A 26349-nucleotide genomic window follows, 5' to 3' on the forward strand; every position below is an offset into this window, starting at 1 on the left:
CAAATCAATGTGGGTAAAGGACACGTTCCACCGAGGCCGCATTGCCCACGATTAGCCATATGCTAAATTGAGGCTGTGTGAAAGGGACGCGCCGAGTTAGACATGGGTGGGCTGTTTTGAAGCAATTTTCTGCTGATAAGTTGACTTGATTTTGTTCCCTCTCGTGCTGCTGGGATTGACTTAAGGATTAGAATTCATTTGATAATTATTCTAGAAGCGCTAGGATACACCATATATTGTCCCAAAAGGACACGGTTGAAATACTTTGGGAAAGTATTTAATTAATGGTTAGTTTTAGTTGACGTTTTTTAATTAGTTTTGAAAAAATGAGTCCTAGAATTAATTAAATATTTATTCTAGAAACGCTTGAATATATAATATATTGTCCCAAAAGGACATTCTGAATGTTTGGCAAAGTATTTACAATCGAAAAAGTGAAAACGAATAATAACTTTTTGATAATAGTTCCTAAAAATATTATTATATTTAAAATAGAAGCGCTTGATAATACTAGATATTGTTCAAAAGGATATTGCGAAATACTTTGGGAAAGTATTTAATTAATTCGCCAACAAAAAGCAATAAAATTCTTTGTGCACAGGGGAGACCAGACACCAGAGATAAGACATGTGTCAGCACCAGAGATACATCGCTAGTTTTGGCCAGTGACGGGCTAAGTCACCAAAATAGCATAGAGCCAGACATAGCTTAACGACAAAATGGCCACGACCACCGTCCCCAAACACAAATTCAATGAATACTTAGATCAAGAAGAGTGAAGATAGATTCTAGGGAAAGGATGCAGTATAAGGAAAGTTAAGAAGGGTGTGGGAAGGAGTGAGGCTAAAATGGAACAGCAGGGCAGGTTAACCTCAGTGCGGGTGGCCCCATCAAAGGGGCAACTCCTCAGTATGGAGATAAGAATTCAGAGAAGTAGTCTGAAGGAAGGGATAGAAAAGTGAAGTTGTAAAGGAATAAGAACCACTTATATTCAAAAAGGAAGTACAAAAACAGGGGGGAGAGTAAGAGTGGTTTGGATGTTCACTCCCTCCAAACTGGTACCACATTGAGAGCTAGGACAAACCACAGTGCTCCAGGGTAATGTGGCTGAAGTGGCAAAAGCTATTGGAAAAGAACAGCTCATCTGCGTAACTGTGCCATCCCATTGGAATCCACACCCAGCACATGGAGTTTGCAGCATATCTGACTGTGCAAAGAATTCACGTTCGTACTGTTTAAAAAAATAAATAAATAATAGAATATATCTAAGCAAAATAACCTTTTGGTAATGGGTAGCCAGGTTTTCCAAATGGGTCGCGCAATACAACAGCCAGTGAGGATCCAGGCATCATTAAGTGGCTGCCAGACTTGAACCATACGATTATGGAGTTCCAAGGCAAATCCGCATCCGACAACGGGTCCTTTCAGTAACCAAACCCTGAGACAGGTGGAGGAAAAGATTGGGCTTATGTGCACAAGTTTGGTTAGTGTACAGGCCCAATCTCAAAGCCTCGGACAACGGCGCAATCAATGATATGTGCAGTTTGAAAGTTGATTTGGGTTGATATGCCTGCCCTGGCATTGCTGGCCATGAGCGCCTCGCCAAGGGGTGCAGCGCACCATCTCCTCTCCTCATGCTTGGTTCGACAAAGGGAGGGAGTATCCTTGCGCCGCCCTTATGCTTACAACAAATGTAATTTGATAATTGACAGGAACTTTCTGCAGCTCTCTCCAAACACAGGATTTATCTCTCTCTCCATGCAAAGGAAACCAACAAGCTGACAAAAGCACAATGCTTTTGTGCTTGATGATCTTGAGTGCAGTAGACAGGATTTTTTATTAGAGATTGAAAAACAGGGCTCATGTTCAAAACTAAATGGAACATCTCTCCCAAATTACTGGCAAGTCAAATATTCAGACCCCTAAACTAAGGGGAATTCATAAAAAACAAATATTTTAAATGACTGATGTGGCAGTCARTGTTTGACTTGGACTGAAATAGGTTCTGGTACTGTTTATATTTAGGTGCAGGAGCGCCACAATACTTTTGAGCTAATATTCTATAAGAGGTGCAGGAGCTCTAGCAGAAGAACATTTAGGTGCCGGTACTCAGCTCCGGTGTGCTCCTGCCCAAGTCAAGCACTGGTGTCAGTTGATTATTTTCTCAAGATATCTGTAGTTCATTGTTAATTGGCTACTACAATCAATCAAATACATAGCATTGAAAAATAGAACCACGTTTTTGCAAATGTTTAATGTTGAACTGTACACAAAGATTTGTTACACAATATTGTCAAATTCCACATAAAATAACTTCCATTTTCAATATTATAAACATGGGTTCCTCCTATGCTGAAAGTAAAGTAAAATCAGGCAAGTGTGTTGTTCAGTGTGATTAGTAAGGCCCTATTTTAATACTGGGAAAATGATTACTTTACTCCTTTGTGAAATTACAGGAAAATAAAACAAATATACACCAACTTCCACCTATCCAATAATGTTTTATGATTACTTCATGGGGGGGGAAATGATAATTTTTACAGTATTTGAACACGCTCAAACACTGGATGAATTAAGAAATCAGTTTGCTGAGGTATTTTAAGTATTAGTGGTGGTCAAAAAAGCCCCATTTCCACTGGCCAAATTCGAGGTGGCTCGAATGCAATTCTCAAATTCAAGCTGAGTCAAGGGAAACTCGGGCTAGCGCAGCCCAGTTTCACAACTGGTGCCAGCCCGAATAGAATTCAGGCTGAACCCATTACTATGCAACCACCAGCTGATCACTGCTGGATGCTGACACCAAGTTTAGCTAGTCTGGGCTTGTTCCTGTTAGCTAGCACATGGAAAAGCAGTACTGCAGTAGTCAGACATGACACGAATTACCACCATATCTGGTTCTTTCATACATTTTTTGCACTACACAATAAACTTTCATGAGAACAATCAGCCCTCAAACGCTAGGTAGCAAATCAGAGTTGAAACAAGCTAGCTAGAAACTTTAGCTGGCCTGGTCGTATTTAAAGCTACATTATATCAAACCTGACGTCTGGTTTGCTAGCTAGCTAATTGCCAATGCCATTGTAAGCGAGGTGGGAATTCAGCTAGCTAACGTTAGCCTGTTATGCTAGCGATGACACTAACCATTTAGCTAGCTAGCGTTAGGAAGCTAAATACAAGGCAGAGTCTGGCTGGTATGGTGTAACGTTAAATAATTCAAAACCTTGCTAGCATGGTGAGCATTAGTAAAATTATTCAACATCTTACTAAAGCTAGCAACATTAGCGAAGCCAGCTGCACAGTCATATATTGGCTACCTAGCAACATGGCATCATTTCGAATTTCTGGAGGCAGTGGAAACGCAATTCGAGCTAGCCCCGTTGCCAATGGAAAACGGGGCTTAAATAACTTGTGAATATTAAGAGGATAAGAACACAACTACAGATCCTACTGTAAGAAATTGTATAAGATACTGGTAACTTGTTTTAACCACTTCTCAACATAAGCTATTCTTGGCACAACATGCACCCATCCCCACTACTTTGTCAGACCCACACACACATCCCCTCCCCCATGAATAGGGCCTGTGAAAACAAACGCACATGCAGGATGCCTTTGGATGTGACTAGGACAAAGAACTGTGGGAAGGGCCAATGGAAACGTCGACATCAGGCCGAACAGGACTACCCACGACCCAGATCGACCAATCGGAAGGCCAGACGACAAGATCAACCTACTTTGCTTGTTGCCTATATAATCTGTATGTACTGCTTAGAGGGTCTCTCTTCCGACGATTTCATACAAGTCAGACAGAAGGAGCCGTACTGTACGATTTACTAAGATATTTTTACATATTAATAAAAGGCCTTATTATATAATAATCCACCTCGTCCTATGTCTCTACTTGATCTCCTGTCTCCAATAAACGTTTTACTAACACTACGCTCAATTTTAATGACAGACGAATTCCATAGGCAATTCAAGTTATTTTAATTTTTTCATTATCTTAAATGTATTGTGCAGTCCAGTCAGTACAGAACGAGTGTGATACGTGGGTAAGAAAAGTAAGTGCATCTTTGGTACTGCATTTTCTATTGTTAAAAAACATTTTATGGCCACAGTTTTCTCCAGAAGGTTAGAGATGGGCTAGTAAAATGTAAAACGACCATGTTCCAAAAACGAAGAATATAGGCATCATGACGTACACAGAGCAGGTGAATCTTACCGATTATCCTCACATCAATTGTTCGATTAAAATTGATAGTAACACTTCTAGGTAGTCAATGTGCATTTGAAGCAAAATGAGAAACCACATTGTTCAACAGAATACAATTGCAGTTTGTATAAATTAACAAGAATATGCTTTGGTGATGCTACATTACCTACAGAGTACTTGCCAAAAAATACTATTGCTAATTCAACACCTTATTTGTACTTAATACCAAGAAAAAAATGCCTCAAAGTCGAGGTCAGAAGAAAATCACCTGGTGTGCATCAGTGAAAGTTCAGATACCAAGTTAGCTATATATATTGAATCAAGTACAGGACATATTTACTAATAACACTACTTGTGCTTTTAATAAATCTATTTGTAAACGATTGCACATTGGATAATGCGCATAACTCACATTACTGTACTTGGCAAGGTTCTTTGCTGAGTTCATGCAGTTTTGGTGATAAGTCCTCTGCAGCTCATCATTCTGCAGTAACGGCTCTGTAGGATCACCAAATCATTATTATGGCAACTGTTGATGTAATACAATACAGAAGACAATAGAAGTTAACTTATTAATCATTCATAATATTGACAAACGTAAACAATAATTAGGCACCTACATTTAAGTGCAACCCCAGATTCAATTCAACTACGTTTGAAGTTCAAGAACCTCTATAAAAGGAGGTTGACAGAAACATAACCTAACTACATTTACATGAAAATGGTGTAAAGGTCAACAGAACAACATTTAAATAGAAAAACTGACCCTGTGGGTTATGCTCCCAGCCTCCCACCTAACAATATAACTGGTTCTTATGTACAGCTGCAACAGGTGAAGTCAAGGTGCTACTCTCATTCACTGCAGTTATGTGCTTAAGAAAACATTGTTCTGAAAGAGCTTCATTTTCCTTCCTTGTCCATCGCCCTCAAAACTTCTGTCAATGTGGTGCGCTATTTGCTGATGAGCTTGGCCAAGCTCTGTCGCAGGTCATTCAGGTCGTATATCTTGACTTCAAGGACGTTGACGACCCGCTGAACCTCACTCTCCGCCCGTTCCCGCTCCTCCAGAGTGGAAGCTAGAGTCTGCTCGGCGCTCTCCACCTGTTGCTCCAGTTCTGCGTTTCGTGTCTCCAGATCCTAGAAGGTCCACAAGTGACAGAGGACTACAGATCAATTCATGTTAAAATGGTCAATGTCATATCAATAGTTTCCCCCCCCCCCACACCCTGCTTTTTTGCATACCCTTTGAAAACTCAGAGCCCCTAAAGCGGTTGATAATCACTGGTGTTCAGTATTCACTAGTCTCTTTTATATTCACTAGTCTAGAGAAGCCAAAAATGCATGTTCTACCCCAATTCCCCAAACTCACCTGAAGTCTCTGAACAGCCTCTTCTCTCTCTTTCTCCAACTCATGGATATCTGATTTCCTGCTATGTAGATTGTGGATGATCTAAAAAAGAGACCAGAAATACAGTAATCCTTTGTTTTTTTATTAGGATACCCATTAGCTGTTGAAAGCAGCAGCTACTCTTCCTGGGGTCCACAAAGGACTAGTGGTTAGAGCGTTGGGCCAGTAACCGAAAGATAGCTGGTTCAAATACCCAAGCCAACAAGGTGAAAAATCTGCTGATGTACCCTTGAGCAAGGCACTTAACCCTAGTTTGCCCCAGGGGTGCTGTAATACTATGGCTGCCCTTGTAAAACAACACCTTTCACTGCACCTATCTGGTCAGTGTGTGACAAAAAATAAACATCTAAATATATGTTTTCTCTGAACTCTATCGAATCATAAAAAAATGTATCCACATATTTATTCATTTTTTAAAAAGAGATGTCAAATCATCTCTTGTGTAGCCTGGAAGATTGTCAAACTTTGGGACATCATGCTGTTACTGAAATTTCCCCCATGGGCTCCAGTACAAAGTGACCTTGTATGAGTCATCCTTGCTGAAGTTTTGCTTGTTTAGACTGTAAAAGAATGTGGAGGTTTGAGATAGCACTACAATGCCACAAGGAAACGGATCCATTTAGATACAGTGCCTTCAGAAAGTATTCAACCACCTTGACTTTTTCAAAAGTTTGTTGTGTCATGTTCTTTCACACCGATCGACAAACCATTTCTGTATGGACCTCGCTTCGGGCACGGGGGCATTGTCATGCTGAAACAGGAAAGGGCCTTCCACAAACATTTGCCACAAAATTGGAAGCACAGAATCGTCAAGAATGAAGCGTGATTCATCACTCTAGAGAACGCGTCTCCACTGCTCCAGAGTCCAACGGCGGCAAGCTTTGTACCACTCCAGCCGACGCTTGGCATTGCGCATGGTGATCTTAGGCTTGTGTGCAGCTGCTCAGCAATGGAAACCCATTTCATGAAGCTCCCGACAAACAGTTATTGTGCTGACGTTGCTTCCAGAGGCMGTTTGGAACGCAGTAGTGTGTTGCAACCGAGGACAGACAATTTTTACGCGCTACGTGCTTCAGCACTCTGGGTTCCCATCCTGTGAGCTTGTGTGGTTTACCACTTTCCGGGTGAGCCGTTGTTGCTCCTAGATGTTTCCACTTCACAATAACAGCACTTACAGTTGACCGGGGCAGCTCTAGCAGGGCAGAAATTTGACTTGTTGGAAAGGTGGCATCCTATGACGGTGCCACGTTGAAAGTCACTGAGCTCTTCAGTAAGGCCATTCTAATGCCAATGTTTGTCTATGGAGATTGCATGGCGGTGTGCTTGATTTTATACACCTGCCAGCAACACGTGTGGCTGAAATAGCCCAAATCCACTAATTTGATGGTGTCCACATTCACTACATGGCCAAAAGTATGTTGAATAAACCAGGGAGGTTTTCCAATGCCTTGCAAAGAAGGGCACCTATTGGTAGATGGGTAAAAAAAATAAAAAAAATCAGACACTACATATCCCTTTAAGCAGGGTGAAATTATTAATTAGGCTTTGGATGGTGTATCAATACACCCAGTCAATACAAAGATACAGGCGTCATTCCTAACTTAGTTGCCGGAGTGGAGGGAAAACACTCAGGGATTTCACCATGAGGCCCATTGTAATTTTTTAACAGCTACAGAGTTTAATGGCTGTGATAGGAGAAACTTGCTAATGGATCAACAGCATGGTAGTTACTCCACAATACTAACCTAAATGACAGAGTGAAAAGAGGGAAGCCTGTACAGAATACAAATATTCCAAAACATGCATCCTGTTTGCATCAAGGCACAAAAGTAATATTGCAAAGAATGTGTCAAAGAGATTAAACTTTTTTACCTGAATAAAAAGCATTATGTTTGGGGCAAATCCGACACATTACTGAGTACCATTCTTCATATTTTCAAGCATAGTGGTGGCTGCATCATGTTATGGGTATGCTTGTCATCAGCAAGGACGAGGGGATTTTTTTTAGGATAAAAATAAATGAAATAGGGCTGAACATAGGCAAAATCTTAGAGGAAATTCCTGGTTCAGTCTGGTTTCCAACAAACACTGGGAGACAAATTCACCTTTCAGCAGGACAGTAACTTAAAACAAAATACCAAATCTAAACTGTTCTTGAGTGGCCTAGTTACAGTTTTGACTTAAATTTTCTTGTAAATCTATGGCAAGACTTAAATTGTTGTCTAGCAACGATCAACAACCAACTTGACAGAGCTTGAAGATTAAAAAAAGGGGCAAATATTGTACAGTCCAGGTATGCAAAGCTCTTAGAGACTTACCCCAAAAGACTCACAGCTGTAATTGCTGCCAAATGTGTTTCTAACATGATTAAATCAAGATCAGTGTTTTATTTTTCATAACGTTTTTTAAATTCTTCTTCCACTTTGACAGCGTATATATAGATCATCGACAAAAAAACAAACATTTAATGCAACAAAATGTGGAAAGGTCAACGGGGTTGAATACTTTCCGAAGGCACTGTAAATGTGATGCCCTATTTTCAGAATGTTTTGGGCGTTGTCATTACTCATAGCACTCTTGAGAAGTAGACCAAGTTTGTAGCTGCTCCAAAATAACTGTACTTTCTCAAAATCTAATAAATCAGATTGTTTGGATGACTGACAGGTTTTCCATAATACAGCTGGGATTCATTTAATCCATCCAATATAGATATACCTAAAGCAATTTCCTTTGAACAAGAGGTAGAATTTACAGTATGCAAAATACCTCTACCAAGGCTTTCTGCTTCCAGATGGGAAGTGCTTTAAAAAAAACTCAAGAACAACTAGTTTCTTGAGATTCTCAAGCAAAAACCTTTGTTTATACCTCACTAGTTTCTTTCAACGGCACTGTCTAGAGAGCCTAGAAGCCTGGCTCCTTGAGGCTAGCAGTACCTGGTTGCCTAGAAGAGGGTCAGAGCCCCAAGCCTTACCTCGTCTTTTGCTTTGAGCAAGGCTTCCAGCTCCTCCAATGACTGGGTCAGCTCATCCCTCGTCTCAGACCCACTGGGACCAGGCAGTCCACTCTGAGCCTCCAGCTCTGCCACCTGCAAACACACAACATTTACATTTAAGTCATTTAGCAGACGCTCTTATCCAGAGCGACTTACAAACACAACAACAGAGAGTGAGAGACAGAGGGAAAGGAAGAGAGAGAGAATAACACTAAATAAGGAGTTTTTCAATCCTAGTGTACATGCAATGACAATTCCAGTGTACATGCAATGGAACATCAGTTCCTCTCGGCGGTGAGCTATAACTTGTTAAAGGACCACAATAATACAGAATACATCACTATAGAGACATTTTACTAATTGCCAGAAGGGTTTTAAATTAAGGTTTGCAGATGTAGACATCAATTCGACCTACTTGTATGTGTTTAGCATAGAAATTGACTCAAAATGTCTGAATTCCACATATACTCATGTGGTGAGTTATTGTGATTAAAAAGGAGGACAAACCATTTACCCCTTGAAGTCATAACTCCACAACCAACCCCCCCCCCCCCCCAATTATTTTCACTTTAACANAATTATTTTCACTTTAACAGACAGGAACATGGTTAGAATCGTACAACAACAAACTGACTTGTTTAATGAAAACTGACTGGAATTTTCATGGGTTTGTGCTCAGCCTTCCCAATTACCATCTCTTAATTTGCATCTCCTCTGCATATTCATAATGGAACTTTAAGATTCCATATCATGCCATCCATCGGAGCTCAAGAATACTGCTGTAGGGGTATCTCGCATTCCTATAGGACCCAACTCCATCCTATCAAATCCATGTGACAATAACTCAGAGGGAATGATGTTACTGCTTGCGCACAACTGCCCTCATACCACCGCTGACAATATAGAAAACAGACCTACTGATCAGATTTCTGAAACAACTATCAAGTTGCCTTGCAGGAAAATTAATAGGAGCCTTTACCCACCTAGATAAGAGGAATACCTATGTAAGAGTGCTGTTCATTGACTATAGCTCAGCGTTCAACACCATTGTGCCCTCCAAGCTCGTCACCAAGCTTAGGACTCTGGGTCTGAACGTTGCCCACCCTCACCACCTGGTGTCGGCCCATCAGGAAGTCCAGGATCCAGGATCCCTCTGCAACTGGATCCTGGACTTCCTGATGGGCCGACCCCAGGTGGTGAGGGTGGGCAACGTCACCTCCGCCACGCTGACCCTCAACACAGGTGTTCCACAGGGGTGTGTTCTTAGTCCCCTCCTGTGGTCCCTGTTCACCCACAACTGTGTGACCACGCACAACTCCTACACCATCAATAAGTTTGCTGATGATACAACGGTGGTAGGCCTGATCATCGGCGATGATGAGTCACCCTACAGGGAGGTCAGTGACGTGGCAGTGTGGTGCCAGAACAACAACCTCCACCTCAACATCAGTAAGACCAAGGAGCTAATTGTGGACAACAGGAAACGGGAGGGGCAAGTACGCCCCCATCCACATTGACGGGCTGTAGTGGAGCAGGTCAATAGCTTCAAGTTCCTCGTGTCCAAATTACTAAAGACTTAAAATGGTCCAAACACACGTGCATAGTCGCGAAGAAGGCGTGACAGTGCCTCTTCCCCCTCAGGAGGTTGAAAAAGTTTGSCATGGGCCCTCAAATCCTCAAACAGTTCTACAGCTGTACCATTGAGAGCATTTTTACTGGCTGCATCAGTGCCTGTTATGGCAATAGCACCGCCCTCGATCGCATGACGCTACAGTTTGCCTTGCAGCATTGCCTTGCAGAGGCAGTTGCAGTGCGTTCGTTGTGGTGCATTTGTTGGATTTATCGAACGTGTGTGTCAAACTGTATGCGTAGGCGGCTTGACAGAAATGGTGAATGTTGAACTTTTGTTGCATACATATCCAGATGATGCTGCGTACTATTTTGCGCAATAATGCTGTCGGTGTGTTCGAAGCATCACTGGTGCCGAGCTCCCTGCCATCCAGGACATCTATATCAGGCGGTGTGGTAGGAAGGCCCGGAAAATCGTTAAAAATATAAGGATAAGGTGGCAGGTACCAACCAGAATCAAACCACCCAAGCCATAGACTATTCTCTCTGCTTCTGCACGGAAAGCAGTACCAGTGAATCAAGTCTGGCACCAAACAGGCTCTTGAACAGCTTCTGATCCCAAGCAATAAGACTGATAACTAGCTAACAAAATAGCTACACAGACTGAGTTAACCTTGTATCTTTATTGACATTTTATTTTTTGCACTGTCTTTACGCACACTCCCTGGGCCCTACACACTCACTCCATCATCTGCTCACTCTCATACATTTATAATGACTCTACACTCACGCACACCCACTCACATACAAGCTGCTGCTACTCTGTTTATTTTATATCCTGTTGCCTAGTCACCTTACCCCTATACATACTATATCTACCTCCATCAATCCAGTATTCCTGTACATTGTAAATATGGTACTGGAACTGACCCTGTACATAGATAGTATGCTTACTTACTTATTGTGATCTTAATATTTATTGTGTGTTATTGCATTGTTGGGTTTTGAGTTAGCAAGAAAGGGATTTCACTGTACTTGTGCATGTGACAKTGAAACAAGTAACAAATACAATATGGTAAAATGAGCAGAAAAGAGCTTGTATGGCCATTGTTAGCATTGTGAGAGAACCAACAGATGGGCTTTTAAAGCATTGTGTGCTCTACCATCTCTTGAGATCGTTTGTCTTTACAGAGGACGTACGCCTTCGCTCCTACCGCGTCTCAGCTACAGAAGTGCAAGGCAAGAGATGAGAGAGCAGGCTGGGGACCAGAGCATCCCTGCAGTGTCAGAGATAACGCCGAAAACAAATCACCAGAGACCTCATTTAACAAAACTAGTCTACTGCTTCGAGAGCTTGGAGAGGAAAGGGCTTACTAGCCAATGGCTTCCATAGCCAATGGCTTCTCTGTTCTTCCTCTCTGGTGTTTTGTCTTTTCCTCCCTAACTAAGGCAAGGGAGAAGTAGGGTTTCCTGTCCTAAAACTGCCTTCCAGCCCTGCCAAGCCCTGGAGAAATGGTCTAATTCCAACCACCTGGTTGACTTTGTTACAAAAGGCGATAACCTTCACTTTGTTGGACTGAGATGGATGTTGTTCCCCTCAGTGCCTGGAGCTAAAATATGACTGGACAGCCATTTTTCCCAGGCAGATTTGTTTCCGTGGTACTTTAATCTGCCACATGAAAGAACCTCATTAAGCTTGACCAAGGGCACATTTCTATTTTTTGAATTAAATTATGCAAAACACATTTCACCCTCTGATTATCGAGCCACGTCAACAGTAATATCCCCGAAAGGAATAAACATTGTATCAAACCAGTGGTGTCCACAGCTCTGATAGGAAAAAAATTGGATGCCACGGAATGAAGGGTACCGTAACAGTTTTTCTTGGGTTGGGTTCATTTCAATCCTGCCCACATGCCCAGAGCTGGCAGCACCCAAGTTATCATCAATTCACCCATAGTCAATTTGGTTTGACATTCGATATCCCTATGGGACTAGTTAGGGACCATCAGTAAATTACACAATGTGCATGGGACAATATTTTAAAATGTCAATACAAACTATAAATTGTAAAAAAAAAAATATATATATATATATATACAAATATTGAAAGCATTTCATGAAACTACTAAAAGTTGTGCAACATGAAAATATTGGCCCCTAACTAGCCTTAGAGATAGGCTATCTAATGTTAAACAAATTTTGCCATGGTCCCACACACCAGCCTGCTGAAGCTAATTGGTGAAAGAAGTTGGCTAGCATTAGCTAGCCTAGGCAACTCCAAGACCAGATGGGTACTATAAGCTTGTATCCTCATTGACCTTTTTATTTTTTGTCTCTATGCACACTCACAGGGCCCTACACACATACACACTCACTCCATCATCTGCTCACTCACACAACATGCACATACATTTATACTGACGCTACAAACATGCACACCCACCCACTCACTCACTCACATACAAGCTGCTGCTACTCTGTTTATCTTATATCCTGATGCCTAGTCACCTTACCCCTACTTATATCTCCCTCCATCACTCCAGTRTCCCTGTCACCTTACCCCTATACATATCTACCTCCATCACTCCAGTATCCCGGTCACCTTACCCCTACTTATATCTCCCTCCATCACTCCAGTATCCCTGCACATTGTAAATATGGTATTGGAACTGACCCTGTATATAGTATGCTTAGTTACTTGTTGTGTTCTTCATATTTCTTATTTTTCTAGTATTGCATTGTTATTGATTATTACATTGTTGGGTTTTGAGTTTGCAAGAAAAGCATTTCACTGTACTTGTGCATGTGACATTAAAACTTGAAGTTGATTTCCTTGGTCCTTTACTGTGATGTCTTACGAGATCAGCTTCAATATTGATGATTGTGGGCTCTATCAATCAATGTAATTTTTTACCATCATTTTTAATCCCCTTTATTTATTTTATTCCCCCCCCCCCCCCCCCCCCTGACATGTAGTTAAATAATTATACATACATTCCTAATTTCCTCTTTCTGCAAGAGTTGGATTTTCCCCCACAGTGGCCAAACCACCATTTGTTGTGATCTTAACTCCAATGAACCCATCTTTCCCAGAATAATGTCATTTTGTTATTTCCTTTTGCAATACATTCCTCCATTTTACTATGATGTCTTACGAGGGTCCTGAACCTCCCTATGTAAAATTTCTACTGATATTACCCTAAAAATAAATACATTACCCAAGAGTATAATGATATTTCCCGTTGACTGATCGTGGTTTTTCAGATCCCCTAACAATACAGTTTACAGGTCCATCTGAACCCTGACATAATGACATAACAACCATTCAGGGACCAGACTCCAAAAGTGATTCACCGATGGACAGTACCAGAAAATAGCAGAGTCTGCACAAGGCTGACTGTTCAATGCCCCATATATTGAACGTTCTTTTTGTAGCAAGTATTTGTTATAATAGCTTAAATTGAAAGGAACGGGTTGATGTGCAAATTGTTGTTTGATATTGTCTCTTCCAATTTTGTKGCAGAGCCACGATGAGTTGGATATAATTTTATATTGAGCATACACCTCCATACACTATTAGTTGCTTGTGTGACAATTATACTATCCTTGTTTACAATGTCCTTTATAAATATTATACCCTTCTAGTACATGTTTTTCTATCAGTACATTGGAGTTTAGCCAGTGGGCTGTAATATTAGATATCCCTTTTCTGGAGGATGAAATTGCATTTTTTTGCCAACTCTGTATGACTTTAAAAAAGGAGGATACTTTAAACATTGGCAATTTACACCGAAAATGTAAAAGTTTTAAATCTGCAAAAAGCCCACTCTTAAACATAGGACGGGCCTCTCTTAGTCCCTCTTTCTGTGTGTCCGACAGTTTGCCATTTATATATGAGTAATTAAAGCATGATTGTAATGGATCTTTCAGTAGTTAATCAAAAGTTTGATACATCTCTATTGGAATGCCATTAAAACAAGGGGTTTCCCCCTTCTAGATCTGAAGGATTCGTTGCCATAGAAATGTAACTGGCTAAAAGATGAGCCACATTTGTGGTACCGGTTATCTCAGATTTGAGTTAGTTATCTTGTTAACTCCTCAAACTACATTCATAGCAGTTGCGGTCGGTACCGTTTAAGATTAGAGGACACTTTATGGAGGACCATCCTACCCAGTGAATAAAAAAATATATAATAACAAGTGGGACGAGAACAAGTATTCTGATACACTGCCGATTTTGCAGGTTTCTACTTACAAAGCATGTAGAGGTCTGTCATTTTTATCATAGGTACACTTCAACTGTGAGAAGACGGAATCTAAAACAAAAATCCAGAAAATCACATTGTATGATTTTTAAGTAATTAATTTGCATTTTATTGCATGACATAAGTATTTGATCACTACCAACCAGTAAGAATTCCGGCTCTCACAGACCTGTTAGTTTTTCTTTAAGAAGCCCTCCTGTTCTCCCACTCATTACCTGTATTAACTGCACCTGTTTGAACTCGTTACCTGTATAAAAGACACCTGTCCACACACTCAATCAAACAGACTCCAACCTCTCCACAATGGCCAAGACCAGAGAGCTGTGTAAGGACATCAGGGATAAATTGTAGACCTGTACAAGGCTGGATGGGCTACAGGGACAATAGGCAAGCAGCTTTGGTGAGAAGGCAACAACTGTTGGCACAATTATTAGAAAATGGAAGAAGTTCAAGATGACGGTCAATCACCCTCGTCTGGGGCTCCATGCACCGAATCTCACCTCGTGGGGCATCAATGATATGAGGAATGTGAGGGATCAGCCCAGAACTACACGGCAGGACCTGGTCAATGACCTGAAGAGAGCTGGGACCACAGTCTCAAAGAAAACCATTAGTAACACATACGCCGTCATGGATTAAAATCCTGCAGCGCACGCAAGGTCCCCTGCTCAAGCCCAGCCGCATGTCCAGGCCCGTCTGAAGTTTGCCAATGACCATCTGGATGATCCAGAGGAGGAATGGGAGAAGGTCATGTGGTCTGATGAGAAAAATAGAGCTTTTTGGTCTAAATCTCCACTCGCCGTGTTTGGAGGAAGAAGAAGGATGAGTACAACCCCAAGAACACCATCCCAACCGTGAAGCATGGAGGTGGAAACATCATTCTTTGGGGATGCTTTTCTGCAAAGGGGACAGGACAACTGCACCGTATTGAGGAGAGGATGGATGGGGCCTGTATCAGGATCTTGACCAACAACCTCCTTCCCTCAGTAAGAGCATTGAAGATGGGTCGTGGCTGGGTCTTCCAGCATGACAACGACCCGAAACACACAGCCAGGGCAACTAAGGAGTGGCTCCGTAGAAGCATCTCAAGGTCCTGGAGTGGCCTACGCAGTCCTCCAGACCTGAACCCAATAGAAAATCTTTGGAGGGAGCCGAAAGTCCGTATTGCCCAGCGACAGCCCGAAACCTGAAGGATCTGAGGAAGGTCTGTATGGAGGAGTGGGCCAAAATCCCTGCTGCAGTGTGTGCAAACCTGGTCAAGAACTACAGGAAACGTATGATCTCTGTAATTGCAAAACTAAGGTTTCTGTAGCCAAATCAGCTTAATAGTTTCTGCTTCTTCTGATGCTCATCAACTACTTTGTCATGGCAATAAAATGCCAATTAATTACTTAAAAATCATACAATGTGATTTTCTGGATTTTTGTTTTAGATTCCTTCTCTCACAGTTGAAGTGTACCTATGATAAAAATTACAGACCTCTACATGCTTTGTAAGTAGGAAAACCTGCAAAATCGTCAGTGTATCAAATACTTGTTCTCCCCACTGTATATTGTTTAAACGAAACAAAAAAAGTTTGCCTTTTTAGATAAAACTAAACTAAATACACTGAGCATACCAAACATTAGGAACTCCTTCCTAATATTGAGTTGCGCACACCATCGCCTTTCTCTCTCTTTGAGTCAACATTTTACRCAGTGCTAGCTAGCTGTAGCTTATCCTTTCAGTACTAGATTAATTCTCTGATTCTTTGATTGGATGGACAACATGTCAGTTCATGCTGCAAGAGCTTGATAGGTTGGAGAGTTGTTCCGGAAGTCGTCATAATCACTGTGTAAGTCTATGGAAAGGGGTGAGAACCGTGAGGCTCCTAGGTTTTGCATTGAAGTCAATGTACCCAGAGGAGAACGGAAAATAGCTGTCCTCCGGCTACACCATGGTGCTACCCTACAGAGGGCTGTTGAGGCTACTGTAGACCTTCATTGCAAAACAGTGTTTTAATCAGTTATTTGGTGGTGTGATTATATTTAGTATAGTTTTATCTAAAAAGGCAAACTTATATTTTCCACTATTTAAAAAAAAATCACTGAGAAGGACACCCACATTAACCCCCCCAATCAGGAAATCTAGCCCCTTTAACTGCCACGGGACCACTGATCTTAAGTAGATCATCTGCTGTTGCTTTGAGAAGGATCTCTCTCATGGTCAGGATCCTACTTCTAACACCAACGTGGCAAAGGGTTACCCATTCTTAAACCTAATAATCAACCATTATGCATCTAGATCTTTTGTAGCTGGGACGCAGACAGCCAGAATAGCAGTGGTCTGTCGCCATAGCACTTACCTGATCTCGGAGCCTCTCAGTCTCTTCCTGATACTCAGCCAGCTGTTTCTTCCACTCCACCACACCAGTGTTAGCCTCGTGAAGCGCCGCCACTAGCTTAGCGTTGCTATCCTGCAGGGTGAACAGCTCTGCCTCCAGGTTAATCTCACATATGGACCTGGTGGAAAAAACAATCAGAAGATAAGTGTACCATGATTAGACAAATCAGGTCATATTCAGGTTTAAAGTATTGCTCACCAAGTGATATACAGAGCTATTCAGGGGCTTTAGCATGCCTGAATGTGGGACTATTAGATTCAACGGACAAGAGCTTTTAAATAACATGAGGGAGATGGGAAAGTTACACCAGTCTTCTAAGACCACCATCTATGGCCACAGGAAAAAACACCCTCCATACCATTTAACCGCCTGCCAACTACCAACCAACTCACCATAGCAACAGGCACTAAAAAACATTCACTCATTACATGCAGAAAACGACAAGGAGGGGCTGCCAGAGAACATGGGGTGTCAAATTGTGTTTTTGTGTGCTTGTGCGGGATGGAGGGCAGACTGGTGTCTGAAAGGCTCTGTGGTAGAGCCTCATTAATGACCTTGTTTTAAGTACACATGACTCAGCCTCATTCAGTAGTCAGTGGGATCCTGTCAGTGGGTTCAACCTCCCACTGACAACAACCTCCACAATAGRAGAAACCGTACCGGCTTGAGCCATGACTTGATTTAGCTAGTACATTTCCACAGCTAAAACACAGCCCATTCTGTACATCCTATATAGAAGTTATTATCTAATGGTTTGCTTAAAGCAGTAATGTGCTTTTCTCCTGCCATGCATGCTCCAGCAGCATGTGTGTGGAGTTCCAGCCACTTAGGCCTCATATACTGTATATATCCAATGTTCTTAAAAAGGCTTTGCATCTGCCATTGTGATCACATTTATGCTTTCGCATCACAAGTCACTGAACTTTAATCATTATTTGACACGTTAGCGCAAACGCTGCCCTAGAAATTAGATGGGGAATGCACACTATGCCTGGCGACACAATGTGATATCTGCTCAGTGACTCACTAGGCAACGCAACAGTTGCATGACAACACAAGACAGTGTGTTACAATAGGCTACATTAAAATGTTACATTTAATAAAATGTCACACTATGCCACATTCTGGCACCAGCTAATATGGGTTTAAAGGTGATTTGAAGACAACAATGTGACTTCACAGAGATAGTGGCACATTAATAACATTTGTAGAAAGATAGTGTGTACAGTATGCTTTTCTCATTCATATACAAGACATGGGAAGTCTACAGTATATTTATTTATCCAGGAAGTCAAATTGAGGTCAGAAGACCTCTTTCCCAAGGGGGACCTGGGGAAAATCTCAATTGCATACTCATGTCCTCTCTCCTGGCTTTTGAGAAGGAAGTGAGGAGAGAGGACGCGAAGAGTATGCAATTGAGATTCTCCTCTGGCCATCGTATAGAATGAGTACGGTGGCACAATGGAAGTAGACCTGACTAAGAGCTGTTTGGATCTCATTGAGCCTTGTTCCATAACATTACCCTTCAGACAGCATCTTCTTGATGCGCTCCTTCTCTGACGTCAGCTGCTCCATGTCGGCGCTCTTGCTGCGGAACAGCTTGTCCTCGGGCCCATTGACAGTCAGCAGCGGCGGCAAGTGGCGGTCCTCTGACAGCTCCTGATGACATGACGGATGTGTCATCGAAATGGGTTACCTGTCAACTCCAATCCTACTGCATGTCCAACTCTTCTTTGTTGAAGCTGCTATTCTGAAGCTGACCACAAGTACTCTACATTATGAAGGGTAGGGGTGGCCAATCAGCCTCCTGGAGAGCTACTGGGTATGCAGGTTTTTGCTCAAGCCCTACCATCTAACACACCTGCTTCTACTAATCAGTGGCTCATTAAGACCCTGATTAGCTTAATTGGGTGTGTTACAGCAGGGCCAGAGAAAAAGCCAGTGTACCTCAGGAGGATCCTGTGTGACTCAGTTGGTAAAGCATGGCGCTTGCAATGCCAGTACTGTGAGTTCAATTCCCATGGGGGACTAGTACGAAAAAAACAGTATGAAAATGTAGGCACTCACTTCTGTAAGTCGCTCTGGATAAGAGCGTCCGCTAAATGACTCAAATGTAAAATGTAAGGAGGGTTGGTCACCCCTGATACAGGGCATCACCGAGTTAACAGCCTAAGGATTGGTTTAGACAAACCAGGTCTCACTTGAATATGTTTTAAATAAAACTGTAACTGCTCTATTAAAGTAGTGAATGAACAAGTAATGTGTCCATCTCATGTGTCTTTCTGAACTAACACAGACAACACATAAATAAAGAGAGAGAGAGATCTCCCTATCTGGTAAATTGGTGCACCTGTTAGGGTAATTAAGAAGCCATAAATGCTTAAAATAAAGATGGAGCATATCCTAGTGTTCCCATTAAAATCTAATAATTTGTTGTGATCTGAAATGGGAGAGAAATGACTTAATGTATATTTGTCATAGCTACTTCCCTGCCAGTTGGGGTATGACTGGTTCTTAAATATGACAGATACAGGGTAGCTCAGCGTTTGTGATGTGAGCAGACATGTATTGTTCTTGAGGGACATTGAAACCTAACCCCTCTTGTTAGCACAATAAAATGACAGCAAGAAGATGAAAGGCTGTCGCTATACTGTACATTCAAACACCTCATCCAAACGACAGGGTGGCAGCAGAACTCCATCTGCCAAAATTAATTAGGTCATTCTCAGCCACCATATCCGTGGCACAGGTTCAAAGTTGAACAGCCAACCACGTGGAGCCCCACAGCTGCTAAACGCAAACAGACTGAGAAACTTCTAGCCTATTGTGAAGTTAGCTTTTTTTCTTGGTAGACCAGCTCTCATGTCTCATTTTGTGTTGGCAAAAATTAGCTATGGCTCAATTACACTCAAGTTTGTGAAACCATTTTCCTCAACATAGGCTGAGGAACAAAATCCAAACAGCTCCAAGCTCCCCCCAACAAAAAAACAGATAAATTGGTTCAAGTCCATCTCTCTCTGTTTTTTTCTCTGTGGCCAGATAGAAAACCAAACCTGKCCTCGACAAGTGCGGAGTGCCTCTGTGAGGCATTGCACCCCTACACTCAAAAAAGCTTGTATTATTAATTTGTCTCAGAGTTGTCCTGTCTGTATTCCCCCACAGTGTTCTATTTTTACGGCCTAGCCACTCTCTCGCTATCCTTACAGTATCCAGTATATGGATAACAAAATGCACAAGGCCAGCATTCAAACGGAGCTGGCGCTAGCTAGGTCCAGAAGAGAAGAGCAAGAAATCAAAGCTAAGACAAGTCCACACACCAAAGTATATGGCTAGGGAGCACAGGTCTCTAAATTATTCATACTGTGGATCATGTTTCGGTAATAATGGATTATGCATTTCCAATACTTTCCCCTCATCATTGACTAACGCAATTCAATTGGAGCAAGCGCAAACATAAGACAGTGATACATCCTTATTTTTAAAAAGGTCCAATGTTTTTATCTCAATACCAAATAACTTTTGGGTAACAATGAAGTACCTTACTGTATTGTTTTCAATTAAAATGTTCATTAAGAAACAAAAATAACTTCTTAGAAAATAGCAATTCTTCAGACAAGAATTTTGCTAGGACTGTCTGGGAGTGGTCTGAGTGGGGAGGGGAAGACTGAAAACTATCTGTTATTGGCAGAGGTTTGGAACCCTCTTTCTTATTGGTCTATTAACTAATGGTGATGTCACCAGGCAGGACAAAACTACATCCCACCACAACAGGCTGAAATTTCAGGCAGTATTTCCAGCTCTTAAACTAAAAGGGCATTATCATAATTTTCACAATATCACATTATTATTCCAACCTCATAGTGTGAAATATAGCTATATAAAAACACAGGAAAATCAGTTTCGACTTCACTAGAATTTCTTATTTTTAATGCTTTAAAAGCAGGATAGCTAATTAGGGTTGGTGTTCAAAGGATGATATCTCAAGTGGAATATTTTCCCTTTAACTGTACAGACAGATCATATTTGACCATGGGAATATATCCTTTCTTCTGTTTCCCTATGCTCTCCAAATCTGCCCTCACCATACTGTAACTGCATTATTGAGAACAATGGCTCATTGAAACACTTCGAGGTTTTCTAGGACAAGAGGCTCTGAACTCCCAAGTCCCATTGAAAATGCATCATGAAGTAGGCCATCTGGGGGACGTGATGGGGACAATGCCTTTGGAATAAAGAGCAGTGAGTGTGCTGTCTCTGTCAGTCGGCAGCAGATAGAAGAGCGGTGTAATAGACATGACACTCACCTGAGAGATCTGTGAGATCAGCAATCCCATGGTGCATCAGTGGCAGCGTGGCAGAAAGGGGGGGGGGGGGGGGCAGTTGAGAAGAGAGAGATGTGTGTTTTCATGAACAGAGATTTTTTTAAATTTGATCTACCTATCAGCAATATTTCAGTGTAAAGCTTGGTTTGCTCCACTGCACACCATTTTATACAAATAAAAACAACAAAGATAGAGTTGCTGGTTATGCTTTATTTCAGTCTGCTATTCACTTGATATGTAAAATGGTAGTTACTTTATATACTGTGAGATTCCTTGAAATAAACACTGATATATTTAAGCAATAAGGCCCGAGGGGTGTGGTAAAGTATATGGCCAATATACCACAGCTAAGGGCTGTTCTTACAAATGTACTATGCTTTCTCTTGCACACTCATCTTCTCCACATCTATCACCCCAGTGTTTAATTTGCCATGCTGTAATAATTTCGCCACTATGGCCTATTTATTGCCTCGCCCCCTTATCCTACCTCATTTGCACACACTGTATATAGACTTTCTCTATTGTATTACTGTATGTTTGTTTATTCCATGTTTATTCCATGTGACTGTATATTTGTTTATTCCTTGTGTAACTGCGTTGTTTGTGTGTCGCACTACTTTGCTTTATCTTGGCCAGGTCGCAGTTGTAAATGAGAACTTGTTCTCAACTAGCCTACCTGGTTAAATAAAAAAATTGGCAATTCCGCCACTTTAACCTAATATTCATTATCTCCAGCACCAAACCAGTGTACATACAGTATGTGAAAACAGCGTGTTTCTATGATCTGTCATTAAAAAGATAAGCTCCAAGAAAATGCTTCTCTGTGACATCACAGGTTAGGATTAAAAAATCAAAAAAAAAGAAGTGATTTTCTAAACCCGCCAATGAGATTCTAGCCAGAGGGATGGTATTTTCTTGCTTCCCACACTGTTTTTAAAATGTAACTTTTGATGATGTCATGTGATAGACGTTTTTAACTTAATATTTTTTTCTACAAAATTTTGTAATGCTCCATTTTCGCATACTGTACACTTCATGGCCAAAGTACGTGGTCACCTGCTCGTCGAACATATCATTCCAAAATATCAAATCAAATTTTATTGGTCACATACACATGGTTAGCAGATGTTAATGCGAGTGTAGCAAAATGCTTGTGCTTCTAGTTCCGACCGTGCAGTAATATATAACAAGTAATCTAACAATTTCACAACAACTACCTTATACACACAAGTGTAAAGGAATGAATAAGAATATGTACATATCAATACATGGATGAGCGATGGCCGAACAGCATAGGCAAGATGCAGTAGATAGAGTACAGTATATACATATGAGATGAGTAATGTAGTAATGAAGGGTATGTAATCAGTATATAAAGTGGCAGTGTTTAAAAGGACTAGTGATACATTTATTACATCCAATTTTGTATTATTAAGTGGCTAGAGATTTGAGTCAGTATGTTGGCAGCAGCCACTCAATGTTAGTGATGGCTGCTTAACAGTCTGATGGCCTTGAGATAGAAGCTGTTTTTCAGTCTCTCGGTCCCAGCTTTGATGCACATGATAGCGTGGTGAAAAGGCAGTGGCTCCTTGATGATCTTTTTGACCTTCCTGTGACATCGGGAGGTGTAGGTGTCCTGGAGTGCAGGTAGTTTGCCCCCGGTGATGCGTTGTGCTACCCTCTGGAGAGCCTTACGGTTGTGGGCGGAGCAGTTGCCGTACCAGGCAGGTGATACAGCCCGACAGGATGCTCTCGATTGTGCATCTGTAAAAGTTTGTGAGTGTTTCTGGTGACAAGCCAAATTTCTTCAGCCTCCTGAGGTTGAAGAGGCGCTGTTGCGCCTTCTTCACCCAAGCTGTCTGTGTGGGTGGACCATTTCAGTTTGTCCGTGATGTGTACGCCGAGGAACTTAAAACTTTCCACCTTCTCCACTACTGTCCCGTCGATGTGGATAKGGGCCTGCTCCCTCTGCTATTTCCTGAAGTCCACGATCATCTCCTTTGTTTTGTTGACATTGAGTGTGAGATTATTTTCCTGACACCACACTCCGAGGGCCCTCACCTCCACCCTGTAGGCCGTCTCGTCGTTGTTGGTAATCAAGCCTACCACTGTAGTGTCGTCTGCAAACTTGATGATTGAGTTGGAGGCGTGCATGGCCACGCAGTCATGGGTGAACAGGGAGTACAGGAGAGGGCTGAGAACGCACCCTTGTGGGTTCCCACTGTTGAGGATCAGCGGGGTGGAGATGTTTCCTACCCTCACCACCGTCAGAAAGTCCAGGACACAGTTGCACAGGGCGGGGTCGAGACCCAGGGTCTCTCAAAGCACTTCATGATGACGGAAGTGAGTGCTACGGGGCGATAGTCGTTTAGCTCAGTTACCTTAGGTTTCTTGAGAACAGGAACAAATAATGGCTATTAATATGGAGTTGGTCCCCCTTTGCTGCTATAACAGCCTCCATTCTTCTGGGAAGGCTTTCCCCTAGAAGTTGGAACATTGCTACGGGGACTTGCTTCCATTCAGCCACAAGAGCATTAGTGAGGTCGGGCACGGATGTTGGGCAATTAGGCCTGGGTCTCAGTCGGCGTTCCAATTCATCCCACAGGTGTTCGATGGGGTTGAGGTCCTTCCACACCAATCTCGACAAAACCATTTCTGTTTCGCTTTGTGCACGGGGGCATTGTCCTGCTGAAACAGGAAAGGGCCTTCCCCAAACTGTTGCCACAAAGTTGGAACCACAGAATCCTCTAGAATGTCATTTAATGCTCTAGCGTTAAGATTTCCCTTCACTGGAATTGGAAGCCCGAGACCATTATTTATCCTCCACCAAACTTTACAGTTGTCCCGATTCATTCGGGCAGGATATCGTTCTCCTGGCATCCACCAAACCCAGATTCGTCCGTCGGACTACCAGATGATGAAGTGTGATTCATCACTCCAGAGAACACGTTTCCACTGCTCCAGAGTCCAACGGCAGCGAACTTTACACCAGTCCAGCCGACGCTTGGCATTGCTCATGGTGATGTTAGGCTTATGTGCGGCTGCTTGGCCATGGAAACCCATTTCATGAAGGTCCCTGACGAACAGTTCTTGTCCTGATGTTGCTTCCAGAGGCAGTTTGGAACTCGGGAGTGAGTGTTGCAACCAAGGACAGACAATGTTTATGCGATACGCACTTCAGCACTCTGCAGTCCCGTTCTGTGAGCTTGCTTGTGTGGCCTACCACTTCGCGGCTGAGCCGTTGTTCCTCCTAAATGTTTCCACTTCACAATAACAGCACTTACAGTTGATCGGGGAAGCTGTAACAGGGCAGAATTTTGACGAACTGACTTGTTGGAAAGGTGTCATCCTATGACGGTGCCACGTTAAAAGTCACTTAGCTCTTCSGTATGGACCATTCTACTGCCAATGTTTATCTATGGAGATTGCGTTGCTGTGTGCTCGATTTTATACACCTGTCAGCAATGCGTGTGGCTGAACTAGCCTAATCCACTGATTTGAAGAGGTGTCCACATACTTTTGGCCATGTAGACAACAGTATTGTGCTGGAGATAATGAAAATTAAGTTGATAAGTGGTGGAGTTGCCCTTTAAATGCCAGGATGTCATAATCAATTCGACTTCATTTAGTAGAATTCGCTGCACACTATTGAGGAAGAGACTCGTCTTTCGAGACCCACGTGTATTTCACAAACAGCTGATAAATCAGCTGAGGGGACACACTGTACCAAAATGAACGAATCAACACAATAACGTATTAAATGACACATTCTCAGTAGAATGAGCATAGTATGTTGATATTTTTTGCTTACGGCATTCTTTTTTATAGAACAGTACATTCTAAATAGTATGTAGTATGATTAGTACACAGTATGTAGTTTTAGTAGTAGTAGTAGTAGTAGTAGTAGTAGTAGTAGTAGTAGTAGTAGTAGTAGTAGTAGTAGTAGTAGTAGTAGTAGGTAAAAACAGATTTCGGACACATCTATAAAGCTTTCATAGTTATGCCACAGACGTGACAGAACATCTGCCATAACCTTAATGACTGTCAAGTCAATTACCATCATCCTTTCATGATGTGGTAACATATTAGGACCGCCGTGTCCATGCTTAATGTTAGCAGATATTTCTATCATTAACGGGCACCACTTGTGTTTAATTCATAGAACACAAATCAATACGCACTGTCTTATCTACAAATCAATGCAAGAGGTGCTGGAGTGGATTCATTCTGCCTCTGGCTAGTCAGCCATAGCCAGGCTCTGTGTGCGTATGGCTCAAAGTATAGGGATGAGTGCACTCTAAATGGAGGAGAGGAATGGGTCAGTGGACTGAACTGTACAAAGACATGCGCGGCACTCCAGACAGTTTCCTAGGTGACCCCATTGCAATTATATGAATCATTCCCACAGGAGCCAAAGGAATGTTCCTCCTGGTCACAAAGGACACAGGGGCATAGTTTGTGGAACTAATGTGATAAAACAGGGTGAAATCAGATCACATCCAAATAAGCACGGCTGTAAATAAGCACAGCTGTAAATAAGCACCGCTGTCAGACGTGCAGTTATAAAACGTGACCCGAGAATATCACAAACAGGTGTGGACCAGGAAAGCTATGAGGAAGAATGCATAATTTTTTCGGTTGTATTGTTGTAGTTATGTCACATTTATGAATACCCCTACAATGTCGTCTCTGGGCTATTTATTCTATACTGACCATTGTTTATAGCACATACAAATTATTTGTCAATAAAATACCTTTAAATCCCTTACACTCGTGGGAATTGGCCTATATGGATAGGGCTGAATTGAAATCTTTCTTACAGAAGACATATGGAAAGCATATACATAACCATGGTAGCAATTAAAAGGAAACCGTTTGGAGGTTATGGGAAAATTATTAGACTAAAGGTGAGAACACAACAATTCACCTGACAAGACTGAATGCAAACATTTTTCGTGCATTTTACATTTACTGTCCTTTTCGCAGCATTTGTTGATAACGAACTCTGGATACATTCAGTAACATGAGAAGAATATTCTTGGAAGATTTGGGGTATGTGCAACATAACACAAAAACGTGAGTGAGAGGTCTAGCTGGTGTTTCCAAGTGGCTACACACACACACACACCTCTCCAAAGTCTGCACAGTTACTAAGTAATTTCAATGCACTTTTATGACTCAAAAGAGTGTCTTC

General features: G+C 41.9%; 1 protein-coding gene across 1 annotated transcript in view; it reads right to left on the reverse strand.

The window, feature by feature from the left end:
- Positions 1 to 3970: 3970 nt before the first annotated feature.
- LOC111952454 (homer protein homolog 3) overlaps positions 3971 to 26349 on the reverse strand; it is a 38362-nt gene continuing 15983 nt past the window's right edge. Inside the window, exons 6-10 of the mRNA XM_023971131.2 lie at positions 18356 to 18492; positions 16795 to 16951; positions 8593 to 8706; positions 5583 to 5663; positions 3971 to 5350 (exon numbers count right to left, since the gene is read on the reverse strand). Coding sequence (XP_023826899.1) covers positions 5165 to 5350; positions 5583 to 5663; positions 8593 to 8706; positions 16795 to 16951; positions 18356 to 18492 — 675 coding nt within the window. The 3' untranslated portion in view covers positions 3971 to 5164. The remainder of the gene's footprint in view (positions 5351 to 5582; positions 5664 to 8592; positions 8707 to 16794; positions 16952 to 18355; positions 18493 to 26349) is intronic.

This window comes from Salvelinus sp. IW2-2015, linkage group LG26 (genome assembly GCF_002910315.2).
Source record: "Salvelinus sp. IW2-2015 linkage group LG26, ASM291031v2, whole genome shotgun sequence".
Lineage (NCBI taxonomy): Eukaryota > Metazoa > Chordata > Actinopteri > Salmoniformes > Salmonidae > Salvelinus > Salvelinus sp. IW2-2015.